General features: G+C 36.0%; 2 protein-coding genes across 8 annotated transcripts in view; one reads left to right on the plus strand and one right to left on the minus strand.

The window, feature by feature from the left end:
* The window catches only part of LOC135470069 (forkhead box protein P1-like), a 61,806-nt gene extending 58,736 nt beyond the window's left edge, over positions 1–3,070 (minus strand). For all 7 annotated transcript variants that reach the window (XM_064748797.1, XM_064748794.1, XM_064748799.1 and 4 more), the window contains exon 1: positions 2,986–3,070. The gene's annotated coding sequence lies outside the window, so the exon portion shown is untranslated. The remainder of the gene's footprint in view (positions 1–2,985) is intronic.
* Positions 3,071–8,198: 5,128 nt separating this feature from the next.
* On the plus strand, positions 8,199–13,232 carry LOC135471150 (S-adenosylmethionine sensor upstream of mTORC1-like). The gene is made up of 4 exons (XM_064750237.1): positions 8,199–8,359; positions 9,340–9,709; positions 10,332–10,446; positions 10,814–13,232. Exons 1-4 carry the CDS (start codon positions 8,254–8,256, stop codon positions 11,384–11,386), a joined length of 1,164 nt encoding a protein of 387 aa, XP_064606307.1. The 5' UTR covers positions 8,199–8,253; the 3' UTR covers positions 11,387–13,232.
* Positions 13,233–13,681: the final 449 nt, after the last annotated feature.

The following is a 13,681-nucleotide window of genomic DNA, read 5'->3' on the forward strand; positions in this document are numbered from 1 at the left end:
CACTGACCACTGTGCCCATGAAATCATTTTACTGTAGCTCTTACCACAGTGCCCATAAAATCCCTTTACTCTAGCTCTTGTCACTGTGCCCATAAAATCACTGTTAACTGTAGCGCTTACCAATGAGCACATGAAATAACTCACTGCTAAATATAACTTGTACCACTGTGCTCAAAAATTACTGTTAAATGTAGTACTTTGCATATAAAATACATGCAACTCCATGAAAATTACATGTCCATGAAGCCCGACCAATATGGTCGCTGTCTATTCAAATCCTGGCTGGCTTCCTCTTCGGTCGTACTTTGGAAGGTCTGACAGCAACCGGTCATGATCATGGATTTCCTCGAGCTTTGTTCCGTTTTCTCTCACCAAAATCCTGGCCGCCATTGTATAAGTGAAATATTCTTGAGTACAGCATAGAGCTCCAATCAAATAAATAAAACAAATAAAACCCATACCATGGCGCACATGTAATTACTGTTAAATGTAGAGCTTACCACAGTGCACAAGAAATCCTTACTCTCTGCTGTATTAATATTCTGCTCACAAAATTATCATGGATAGCCTTAACACATCACACTGAGCCCATTAACAAAAAAATACAAGAAAAACAAAAACAGTGCCACATGCACCAGAGCTTGTACAGTACCAATGTGCTAATGAAATGACTACCACAGTCATCAGTGGTTCATGCACCTTTCAACAGTACGTACATCATTCAAGTTCACAATGCTCGTAACATTTACCCTTTCGAAATGTAGCCAAAATCAGTGTGCTCATGAAATCATTACTGTTAATTGTATACCTCTTACTCAGAATCCCTAGTACCAATAGCACATGTAGCTCCTATCACTGCAGTCTTCAAATCACTAAAATATTGCCGCATGTTGTGGAATTCACCACTGTCCACCTCTAACAGCATTAACAAAGGCACAGCATTTACCTTGAATATGATTTAAGATATATACAGCTCATTATCACTATTCATGTAAATGTACTGTGGATTTCATAAGCACTTCTGGTACCTTTTAGTTCTTATCATCTGTAACTCCCATCATCAGGTTAAACACTATATACCCGTATTGTGATCAAGTTTATTAGCTGAATAGGATTAATTATTTCACTTATCAATGTGTAGACAACTTTCAGTCAACCCAGCTAACATACACTTAAGTCAGATAATGTTATAAAGCTAGCTACAAAAATCTGAGATAAATACAAATTTAAATTTCATGATAGTATGGAGAATAACACTACTACTCCTTTTTTTCTTCTCGTTAAGGCCGAATGTGTTGATTTTTCCTGTTAACACATACTTGTGAGTTAACTGAAAGAACAATAACGACATGCATTCCCATGTCTTATGTTAACATGTTGAACTGATACCTTGTTTTGGCACACAAACCTGATAAAAAACAACGCAACTAACCACATCAGGACATAGTATAGCTACATATGAGGCCCCATAATATATGCAATCAACTGTCTTAATTATAATACAAGTACACAAATATCCAGTCATAAATAACAAAGGAGTCAGCAATACAATTTAGTTAAAATAAAATGGTTTGAAACATACATTAACAGATGCATAAAAAAAATCAGGAATAAATTAATTATCATATAATTACAATTGCATTAATACACTGTGTTTATTTTTAACATCAAATTAAACAGAGCATCAACACAACTGACCAGGTTAAACAGGTAAAAATGTTTGGGTGTAAGCATTATCATTGAGGGCTACCACTAATTTATCAACATATGTGTATAACTGATTATTGAATTATCATACAAATTCAGTGCAGTAAACCAGTCATAACACACTTGCATACATGTATGTAGCATGAGTATGCATTGTGTACATATCAGCAAATCAAGATTTATCAAATCAACACTGAAAGAAATGCCTACTTATCTAATGCTCCAAACACACATTTCGGATATTATAAAAACAGAGTTTCTTCTGCACTGGTTACAGGTTTATACCTGCTCAACTGTTCTACTATGTGTACATTCAATTCATAATTCGTTTCCACAAAAAAAAAAAAAAAAAATCAACCTAAAATTCAATGTAATATTCATCCATGCTTTGTGTGTCGCTTCGCTGAGCACTACCATATCTAAACTAATGTCAGAGGGGTTATTTCTGGGCAGGGAGGGGGACAGACCTGCCTGGTTGACATGACTAGTCCTACCACGTGTTGTGCCCTCCGAGATCAGGAGTAAACTGTCAGACTGACAGTCCGAACCCGCCGTAACGAATGATCATGGCGATTCTTTCTAGCCCAGAATGGGGACGGTGCAGTGACCTCTTGGGCTGTCATCCAGCATCAGCGATGTTTACCCTAAGCTGACGAGGGCTTGGCCAGCACACGCCGTGCTGCTCCCGTTTCTTCGCACACACGCCTAAGCTTCTCAACGCGACCGTACCACCCCAAGCCGTACAAAAACGAAAACACTTTCACATCCACAATGACATGCTTCCAAAAAAATAACTGCCCAAAAGAAGATGTCAACTTTCTGACAATTCATGAAACATGCAGGTCGATTTGATCACCTTTGAAGTTACCAATGAGCAAAAAAATTGACGTTGTTTATGAATAAAGACCCGTCCGTAATGGCTGCCACAAAATCAACAATACAATCTCCACCACCGGTACCATGCCTTTGTTCCCATTTCATCTTTTTGCCGACTACATTCTAACTTTTCCTGAACAACTTCTCGTGTGACAGTAACTGTGCTGTCGGCTCGACAGGCTTCGTTTACTGTCTCCCAATATCGTATTTTTTACGCAACTGGCGGGAATAAAGTTCACAGAGGACGGTTCATTTACTATGCAAATTGTTTACCCCAGACCGAATGCCGTCTCTAAACAACAACAATATGTCATGTCAATAGCAAGCCCAGATAGCGCATTTCGACACGACATCAAAATTAGGATGGAAGACTGAAGAAAGCAGAGTCTATTTTACACTAACCTGACATCGAGATTTTGCTCGCTGCTTTTCCCGCTTCGTACAGTGAATTTTTCTGGCTTGAAAGACAACACTTCGGAGGCCGGACTCTTTACACATGTAAATAAAAATATATCCTTCCGCCATCAGAAGCACCATGACATTCCGGTTCTTGCCAATGTGGTTCACAGTACAAGTTTTGTTTTAACTGGTTGTGTTTGTGTTTAACGTAGTAGGCATTATATGGCACGATGAGACTCGGGCAACCTTTAATACACAATAACATCTGACCTATTTTGTGTCGCGGATGACTACATTGTTATTAAAAGGTGTTAGCAAGGGGTTCTAAGTGACGTCAGGGGCACCTGCTGTGTCAACAGCAAAATAACAAACAATGGATTTTGGCCACTGTCTCAGATTCGATTATCGGTCTTCAGTTTTCAGTAAAATCATATTGTTGAGGAGAAGTAGAACCATAGATTTAGCGTCATGTCATAAAATACTTGATTTATTTTGCCTCGTGTCCCAAAGCCAGATGTAGGACGGTGAATTATTGAGGATCTATACAAGAAAGAAATGCGTTTAATAGTCCTCCGTATTATAAATACAGCTCGGTAAAATCAATTTGGCTGCAAGATTCCTCTACAGTGCATCAAACATGCATGGACAACATACTACTTTCGAAATATTGTAAGATTCAAACTTAATTTATTTGCTTGTATAGGATGATGACTCTTAGAATCAGGTGAAATGGGAGTTGGCAGGTCGAGACTGGTTCTTAGTTAAACAAAGGATCGTAAGATAGATAGAAATTATTTTTTTGCCAAGATTATCCTGTTCTTTGTTTGATATGCTTTAGTAAAGAATATATTAAAATTTAGGCTTACTGTCAGTATTATCGGATGCTGATGAGTTGTATTACATGCAGTCTAATATATTTATTTATTTGATTGGTGTTTTACGCCGTACTCAAGAATATTTCATTTATACGACGGCGACCAGCATTATGGTGGGAGGAAACCGGGCAGAGCCGGGGGAAAACCCACGACCATCCGCAGGTTGCTGACAGACTTTTCAGTCTAATATAAATCCAAGGCTATATCCGGGAGAAATTTTAAAATTCGGACGCCTATACATGTATGCGGAACGTTTTAATTTTGCTTTGGCCACCTTTCCCCTCCTATAAAATAAGCATATCGTGTTATAGCTATAAGTAGATAAAGATACCGGTACAACAAAATATAAGATTTAAGCATACCTATTATGCACATTACTACTGTAATAAAAATATAATATATAACTGGTTGTATATATCTGTCTGATAATAGCTGGGCGGTAGGCTTACAATAAGCCTTAATGGATTAATATAAGCAATCGATGTTCATGATACTGGTTGGTATGTTAAAGCTGTTTACTTCTCTTTCTGATCAGTTTTGTATATAAGAAATATGATATTGCCAAAAATGGTATCATCCGTGGTTACACGCCTTTTACAGGGAATTAACTGTCGTAAAATCACAGCACATCAAAATAGTTGTACATTGTACACAATGCAATACGTTTAGTAACATATTCAATTCATACACGTATATAAGTCGTTAAATTTATATGTTTATAACATTATGCATAGGCCTATGATCCGTTTGTTTACAATATATAAATTTTTTCACCGGATCTATATGCTGAAAGAAGCAAATATACGTTATCCGTAACGAAGCTTGAGAATTAAAGAAAAAGGAAACTCAATTAACTGGACTCATATATATGTGTTCTACATGTTATCAGAAAATTGGAAAAGTTAAACTGTTTTGATTAATGGTGAATTCTGCAAAGAGCTTTCGATTTGCTTTTAAAATTTAACAAAGTAAACACTTTGCGGTGAATGTGTTAGATTGTTTTGCATCATTTTGTAAGATAAATTACGTTTGACTAGAAGATTATCCCAGAAATCTGAATTGTCTGTAATTATATTCCAGTCTTCCTTTGATTTTAGAACGTCGTAGATTTGCGTTATACTGTGCTCCTGACACGTACGTTTGATGCATGGTGACGTCACCCAAAACGTTACATTTCATGAAAGATGAATGACGGAAACGGCTAAATATATATACGCGTCACGACGTTCAGAAAGCAATTCCATGATATATATATATATATATATATATATATATATATATATATATATATATATATATATATATATATATATATATATATATATATATATATATATATATATCACCATCCACTACAGGCAAAGATGTAGTTAAGGGAAAATAGTGAACTGCTTCCATAACGAAGTTGTGTCAGAGATTTACATATACACTGACAAGTGAGGCATATGAAACATATTTGCAAAAGTAAAAAGGTTTGAATGCAGTTCCCCTTTAACACCCGAATTGTTATGCCCATAGAGAGAACAGTCAGGTGCAAATTAATCGTTTCATACCATACATAAGCGATGACACACATATACCATATATATACCATTGATTCAGCCTATATATGTTTTGTATAATTTATTTGGTAGTAATTAGGAATCTTACGGAAAATATATTTGCAATACAAAGATTCTGATCGACAGGGCTGTATAATGCGGTTCTCGCTTGCTCATCCGGGCCAATATAAAAAGTACATCTGAATGGTGATCGTTCGCGCTTGCGTCCTCGTCTGCATATCGCCTTATGATCAAGGTTTTGTTCACCTATGTCCACCGTCAACTCATGAAGATTGAAATACAGGTCGTGATGCACGAATAGCCTATTACTGAGCACACACAACGCCACACACCGTGTATTTAAACAATGTTCGAAATGGATAACAATAAAAACGATCTGTTAAATTTTACAGAATGTATGTATTCTGCTATAACACAGTATTGTGTCATATTCAACATAATATCCTGTTAGTCTAATAGACTGGTTATGTCAAATTAATAGATTATGTGTATTTTTTAAAACAGAATAATCTGCTGCAATATATACATAATAGCATCACTCAGACAACAAATTTTCTGTTAAACTTAACAGTTTATTTTCTTAAGAGTAATGTCGACGAAGTATATGGATTACAAACTTCCATTCTTTTTAATTTACATTCACATACAAAACAATTTACTTAATTTACAAAAAAAACATGACGTTTATATACGAAAATAGGAGACATAAAAGTTGAGTGCAGTCAGTGCATAGTAAAGGGCGTGAAAAAGTGAAAAAGAAAACATGAAAGGAAAAAAGATTTGCCCTGAGAGCATAACTGTTGTTGAAACATTGGCAAGTGTGTATGGAATTGAAAAAAATACTGAGCGCCAAACGAGGCAACAACAGCCAATAACATTTTTAAAAGGAAAAGACCTCTAAAAATCGAAATAGTCATCACTAAATAGACCACTTAAAGCTATGGATAAATATACTTTCATTTATCTTTTTTAGATTCGTGTGAAGAGATTTAAAGGCGTTGAAAAATTTGAATTCTAAAGTAGGCTTTATGGAACCTCTATCAGAGTTTGACGTCACAGAAGTTTTTCAAGCCCTAATCACAAATGATGGAATAATTCTTTTTATCCATAAGTGAAAGATTACTCATGAAAGATTCTCAAAAATTGCTTCCTGTTCGTGAACATCAGGAAAAAAAAGGTGACGTCAGAGTTCCTCATGATACCGTCAGTATATTACTATTCACATATCCGAATGCCCGTCAAGAATCTTTAAAAAATCTGAAAAAATAACTGTAAGTATTTTTATGCACAGTTTTCAGAGGTCTGTATCAGGAATCTTGCTTCACATTTTAACTTCCTTTTACTTTAAAGTCTTGGGTACCCGATACAATGCAGTATACCCGGTTTCACAAAACTTCCGTTCAGTAAATATCAGTTTAATAATATGTCCAGAAAATTTAATACGTCGGTATTTTTGCTCCAGTCCATCAGAAGACGAGTTTTTTTTTCGATCACACATAAGTCAAACACTGACATATGTATAGTATTATGTTGCTTAAGCTAAACAACTTAAGAAGTTGAATTCGTGCAGTGGGCCGTGGCCTTCCGACTTCGAGGCGGACGCACTAAGCACTCTTAAATGGATATGGAATATATAGCTTGATTTACACTAAAGAATCAGTGTAAAGTAATCATATATCAGATAAACTGAGTGTTTATTTGTTTATATGTATGTAGGTTGTCGCGACAATAAAATTGTAGGGAGAAGTTTTAGGGTATAGCCATGATGGTAAGATCGTCGATTAAGCAGTATATATATGGCCGATATTGCGTTTTCTTTATATTAAAAAAATGTTGATAGTTTCCATGCATACTATACAGCATTTCAAAGAAGATGGCAAATAAAATGAGAAAGTTTGTAAATATTAAGCTGAAAAGTTCACACGATTTTAAACTTGAATGGCGAGTTACAGATATACGCTGCGAGTGAGATGGTACTGTATATGAATGCGTGCGGTCCTATATTTCTCTACATATCTCAGGTTCTCAGGTCGGAAGAGTGAGTGCGAGTGTGTGGTTAGGGTTTAACGTCGTACTTAACAATTTTCAGTCATATGACGACAAACACGTCTGAGGATGTGGCAAGAATATATATATATATATAACATATACTGAAATTGCAATACCTTGCGACACAATATATGAAATGAATTAAATCAACGAAAAGAGGGTAAAAATGTGGTGGAACCGCTTCAATTATTTTTCGCTTACCGCTACCTATATATCCTAAATATATAATGCTAGCCTATACTAATATATGCCTAACACTATATCGTGCAATTCGTTTATGCAAATATACATTCCAGTTATAAGCTATATAACTGAATTCATATATATGACGAGTAAGCGATAAATTTGAAATGCAGGCATATGTACCCAAAAGGTCATTCTCACGAAAAGATTAACAACTAAAACATTCTAATATACAAGGCCTATAGCTCTATCAACAATTGCTTAAAAGTGCTATAATTAAAAGCCCATTCAGTTCTAAGAAGACAAAAAATGTTACAATTTTGAAGGTAAGCACACCCATTCTCTTAAAGTGTAGAAAGGGAAAAAAACGTCGTTTCATAGGCATCCTCGAAAAAGTATACAGAAACTGGGTCAACATTTACACCAGTGCCGTAAAAAACCGTTCACAGCATGAAGCTTGACAATTCACTGTGTGAAAATCACCCGGGTAATATTCACGCAGGTATATGTCTGTTCGTCTTTCCGCCCATCGGCTCAGCTGATCGAGGGAAGAGAAAGGTTTGGCTGCTGATGGTCAACACTTTGATCACAATTTATACGGAATGGCAGCCAAATCTGACCATATAGATGAAAGTAAAGAAGATCATATTCGCCTGGCTAACGTTGTGAAAGGCGTTCATGCCGGATTACGGCGAAAATACAAAGAAAGTAAGTTGATGTGTACCGGCGTTTTCGCTGTGCTGTCTACAGAACTAAAAAAAATTTTTCCCCTCGGCCCCTGGATATGACGTTTTTCTCCAGTTTCTTTGTGAGAAGTCCTTGTTTACTTCGCTTTGACTGAGTTTTGGAAGATAGTGCCGTACTCAAATCAGCATTGTTCACAGTATTTTGAACCAAGTTTGTTCGTTTATTTCTCGACCGATTTCATATAGTAAGACTATATACTGTCCTTTTATCCACAGATTGCCGGCAAACTTTTTAGTACTCGGGACACCAGAGTTAATAATAGTAAAGAATAATAATAATAAAATGACTTCAGTATATTCTCCAACAGCAGAGAAAAATGTTGTCATGTCTGTACACAAGTTCTATGATAGTACAAGAACGATGACTGAGGAGCCTCCCACGAATGCAGTCATTGTGAGTTCAAGTCCAGCACATGCAGGCTATCACTCAAGGTCTTCCAACAACCTGCTGATGGTCGTTGGTTTCCCCAAGGCTCTATCAGGTTTCTTTCCACCATATAGCTGTCCATGGCCCTGTAAGCGAAATATTCTTGAGTACCAGTATGGCATAAAACACCAATTAATTCAATAAATAAATAAATCCATCTTGTACTAGTATGGACGAACTCATAGTGCTGTATTGTGGCAACAGGAATCTGTGTGCAAAAAATGAACAACAACTTAAACAAATTTTGGACTAAAAGTTCCACAAATTTGTCAGTATTAATTGTTAATTCTCAAATTCAGTTTTTTGCCGTGTACTTAATTTGTTTTACCCTTAGCTGAGATAATCCTTCACTTTGGATATCAGCAGTTCAGTCAAGAAACAAGAATACAGTTAAAATGTAACCAAAAAAAAAAAAAGAAAAAAAATCTGATTTTACATCTGGTAATGTTGTTAATTCTACTTAAATTTTCACACCCTATGTTTGTTTCATTAAGGCTTGATGGCGTCTCTTGTAGGTGGGGATTTTGTGAGAACTTGGCAGGATCATTGTCAAGATGAGGAAGTTTTATCAGAATATGCTGATGCCATGCATCATTTGGCTGTTGATCACTGGACTAAACGACCTGATACAAGAATAGACTGGTGTAGAGATACATTGCTTGAATACTTCTTGCATGGAGGCTTGGTGAAGGTCTTGGAGAAAGATGCCAGAAGGTCAGCCCTTGAGAGGCAAACTGTTCAGCAGAGCCCCAATGCTAAAGGAGATTCACAAGCCAATGAATGTGCAGCATGTTTGCTCAAGAACAAGAACTGTAAAGCATTGGGAGCAGGGGATCAGGTCAATGCTAATGGCAGTCACATGTGGAACAAACAGTACGACACTGTGTAAGTTTATGCTTTGTTACTTTGATTATAGACATTATGGTCTGTAAATATGAAAAAATTAGAATTGGTTTACTTGAGTGGGTTAAGGTGGTTGCCTTCCTTTAGCCGGGAAACAGGTGCAAGTTCAAAGCAGGGAATGCGTAGATTCGCTGTTTATGGGTGAATTGGTGACAATAACTATGTGGCCATGTGCACAGCCAAAATATTCATTGGAAAAATCAGTGTGGCATACATACACATGTACAGAAGTTCATCGTAACTTGCCATATGTCGGTGGTTAACATACGAAAATCTAATGTCCTGCACCCAAAAAATTACTGCCATTGTATAAGTGACAAGTTTTGGGTATGACATTAACATTAAATAACAAGTGAATAAACAAATAGTGATTGTTGTTATATGTGTATTCTGGATCACAGAATGGAATACTCTATTTTCTTATACATAACCTGTTTCATACATTTTCATATTATTGGCCAGATGTATTGGTTTCATACAATATAGGTGTATTATTCAAACTAGTAATGAAATTGAAACTTTTTACAGGTTACTTGTCATATTGCTGTCGTATCTTTTCATAATGCTTTCTTCTGCTTGTAATACAAATCCATTTGTGTTGCAGACAATTGCCTCTTGAGGGTAAAATTCGATTGCTAGATGTTGGAAGTTGCTTTAACCCTTTCTTGGAGTTTGAAGAATTTCTTCCTGTAGGAATTGATATTTGCCCTGCAAAACCGGTAAGACTATAAGTCCATTTTTCATTTACCGCTAACCTACAAAATAATTTTTTTTTTAAGAATAGATACTTCAAATTTAATGTCGTTTTCAGTTTAGGGAAATGAAGCTGATTCCACAAGTTCAGTTTTTATTTAATTCAGCATTTAAGTTTATTTGAAACATTATTTTAAGGACTGTGCTACATATGTATTAACAATTTGAGACTACAAACTTTGCATTATAGTGGAGTATATAATTTTGAATTAAGTCAAAAATCTGTTGGTGGAATCAGCCCAAGATCTCCAGTCCCTCCATTATTTCCTTGACCCTGTGTTTATTTATGCAATTGATATACTGATTTTGATTATAGCAAACTTCTACTTTCAGAGTGTTTTTCACTGTGACTTTTTACACCTTGAGACAACTGAAACGCTACAGCTGGCATGGGACACATTGGATACCTACATGAGCAATCTCAGGAGCCCAATTGAAAAACTTCCCAAGGACAGTTTCCATGTGGTTGTCTTCTCATTACTTCTTGAATATTTCCCGGCCCCATACCAAAGATGGCTGTGTTGCCAAAAGGCCAGAAAACTTTTAATGAAGAATGGACTTCTCGTAATTATCACACCTGATTCTCACCCTCAGCATCGTAATGCTCCAATGATCAAAAGCTGGAGAACGGCCATTGAGTCAATGGGGTTTGCTCGCTGGCGTTATGTGAAACAAGACCATCTTCATTGCATGGCCTTCCGCAAGGTCCCTCAGCCTAGAGACCGAGACCGCCATTTGGTTGGGGATGCTACTCCAGACATGCTGTACATTCCACAAGATTTCTCTGATGACGCTGCAAACAATGGCTCAGACGTGGCACCAACCTATACATCCACTGATGAGGAATTCTTCCGCCAAACTGTTCACGAGCTTCCCAGAGCATTCACTGATGACGAGTCTGAATAAAGGCTGACCTAATTTCATGAAGCAAGGGACACTCCTTGGTTCATAAAAATGTGGAGAAGTGCTATTGGAAAGCAATGTAAAGAATTTAGATTTTGGGGGTAACTGATTTAGTTACATTTTCTTTGGCTTTGATCATTCAGACCTCCCTGGCATTCTATTAGCATGTGACTGCATATTCTTATGTATTGCAGTGAGTAGGGTAAGTCCATGTACATGTAAATTCAGGCTGGTTATCCATGTGTACTTTTTTTTGTGATTGGCTAGACTTTTTCGCAAGTATAGGTCGCTATTGATGTGCCATGTATGAAATATAATTGTGTAAATGTTTCCGTCAATTGGTCAGAATGTTTTGACCTGTTTGTTTATTGGTTTTTTCTTCATTGTTTCAAATGTGCAAAAGCTGATTTTTTTTTTTCAGACTAGAAATCTTTCTTGGAAGTTTATTGAATTACACTATATCCACCCCGCCGTGTCTATCCTTTGCTGAATTGTTTGGTGAGATATTCTCGAGCACTGTCCCATAAGATGCTTTTTAAATGCATGGTTATCTGATGAATATCTTGTGATGAAATTGGAATAATTTATGTAACACGATGGCAGCATATGCCTCCTAGATGGAGATGGTGATCAGTGCAGAAGTGTGGTTTCCAATTAGTGTTTGACAACATTTTCAAAGTCAAGTGTTTTATAAGTTATTTTTAAGGTATGATGAGCTGTTTTACTGTAACCACTAACACAGCATGGCAGTATCTAGTATGGATCCGAAAAGTTACTTTTTCAAAACCTGTTAGTTGACGTCTGACGGTCCCCAGCTAAATATTTAAACTTGTTCCAAAATATTTATTTTAAAATTTTTAAAAGTGCTATGTAATGAATTCTGAAAAGTTGATTTGAAAAATTTTAATGTTTGGATTGTCTTAAACTCTACATTACTGGTACAAATATTTTAAAACATTGTAGTAGAGGACCAGTAAAGCCTGCATATGGGGGCGATTTAATGCTTTTTGACAGACTGATGATGCACCTACAAGATAGAAAGGTTAAGGGTATCAGAAAGAGTTGTGTTTTATCCAATATACACAGCTTCTACTATCATATACATATTATATATGCCTTTTGTGTGAAAATTTTTTTTCATGATTTGCTTCATTAATGTGCTTATTTATCTAAGTCATTTGACTCTGGATCATTCTGTCAGTACTTCCACATGGTAGTGTTTGGAAATGATAGCACAAAATATAGTGTATTTTGAGAGAAAGAAGAAAGAGATGTATTCAAGAACAACACACACCAAGATTGATATTAGTGCTACATCGAATTTTACTGGAATGTAAATAAGCTTTGTGGAACATTTTTGGTATGTTTAATATTTGGATATAACAGCTTATTTGTGTCCATTGTGTTAGTGGATTTTATGGTGTGCACATTGTGTCAAGGAAGTGGGAACATAGAGGAAATGATGAAATGAAATTTAAGAAGCTTAAAATAAGTGCAGAGGGACTTAGCCCACCATTGAATTTTTTTTCCGTTTAGATGATATACTCCCCCCTTTTTTCTAATTCAATCACAATATTTGAAAGGAACACATGAAGAATTAATATTCTACTTACAGATAGCCCAAGTGCACGTGCTCGGTAACACTGCAGTATTCATGTACAAGCATGTGGGCAGTGGTCATTTCTGAGAAATATACAGCAGTATACACATCGATGAATGTGATAACTTTTTTGTTGAGCATTGGTTAACAGTAAGAGTTCAGTTCATATTAAGGCCAGTTGTCACCCATGTATTTATGTTCCTCTGAACTAGGAAATCGCTCCCAGCAGAAAATTATCAAATGTAACTGACAGTCAACTTTCATATGATCTGTTTTTTTTAATATATATATATATATATATATGTATATGTATACATAACATTACATACATTGACATTCCAAGCTCTCTTTATTATTAGTAATCTTATTTATTTATCTTTCTTGTTTTTAAGGTGTGGTTGGGGTGAGAAGACAAGCATTTAATGGTTGTCAATTTATTTTAATGCAGCCAACACATTTTCTTTTAGCATGTTTAGTTATCTGCTAGACTACAAGAAGATACTGGTATTTAGCCTTGTATCAGATATCATTAGAGATGGAAAAACAAATATGTGTCCAGACAATGTTTTACTTCTCTTGTTGAACTCCTGGACAACTGCAGCTTTGGGGGATCTCTTGAATAAGATATGAAATCCACAAATGAAGTATAGGAGGTTTTTTCCACTCTGCCTGTCTCTGAGACAGTACTTCATTGTCAC

Source organism: Liolophura sinensis, chromosome 7 (assembly GCF_032854445.1).
Source record: "Liolophura sinensis isolate JHLJ2023 chromosome 7, CUHK_Ljap_v2, whole genome shotgun sequence".
NCBI lineage: Eukaryota > Metazoa > Mollusca > Polyplacophora > Chitonida > Chitonidae > Liolophura > Liolophura sinensis.

What these genes read in the sequence shown, in the direction of transcription:
- LOC135471150 (XM_064750237.1), top strand. Translation starts at nt 8,254, where the DNA reads ATGGCAGCCAAATCTGACCATATAGATGAAAGTAAAGAAGATCATATT. An exon ending in ACGGCGAAAATACAAAGAAA is followed by an intron (nt 8,360 to 9,339) that starts GTAAGTTGATGT and finishes CGTCTCTTGTAG; the next exon opens with GTGGGGATTTTGTGAGAACT. An exon ending in AACAAACAGTACGACACTGT is followed by an intron (nt 9,710 to 10,331) that starts GTAAGTTTATGC and finishes TTTGTGTTGCAG; the next exon opens with ACAATTGCCTCTTGAGGGTA.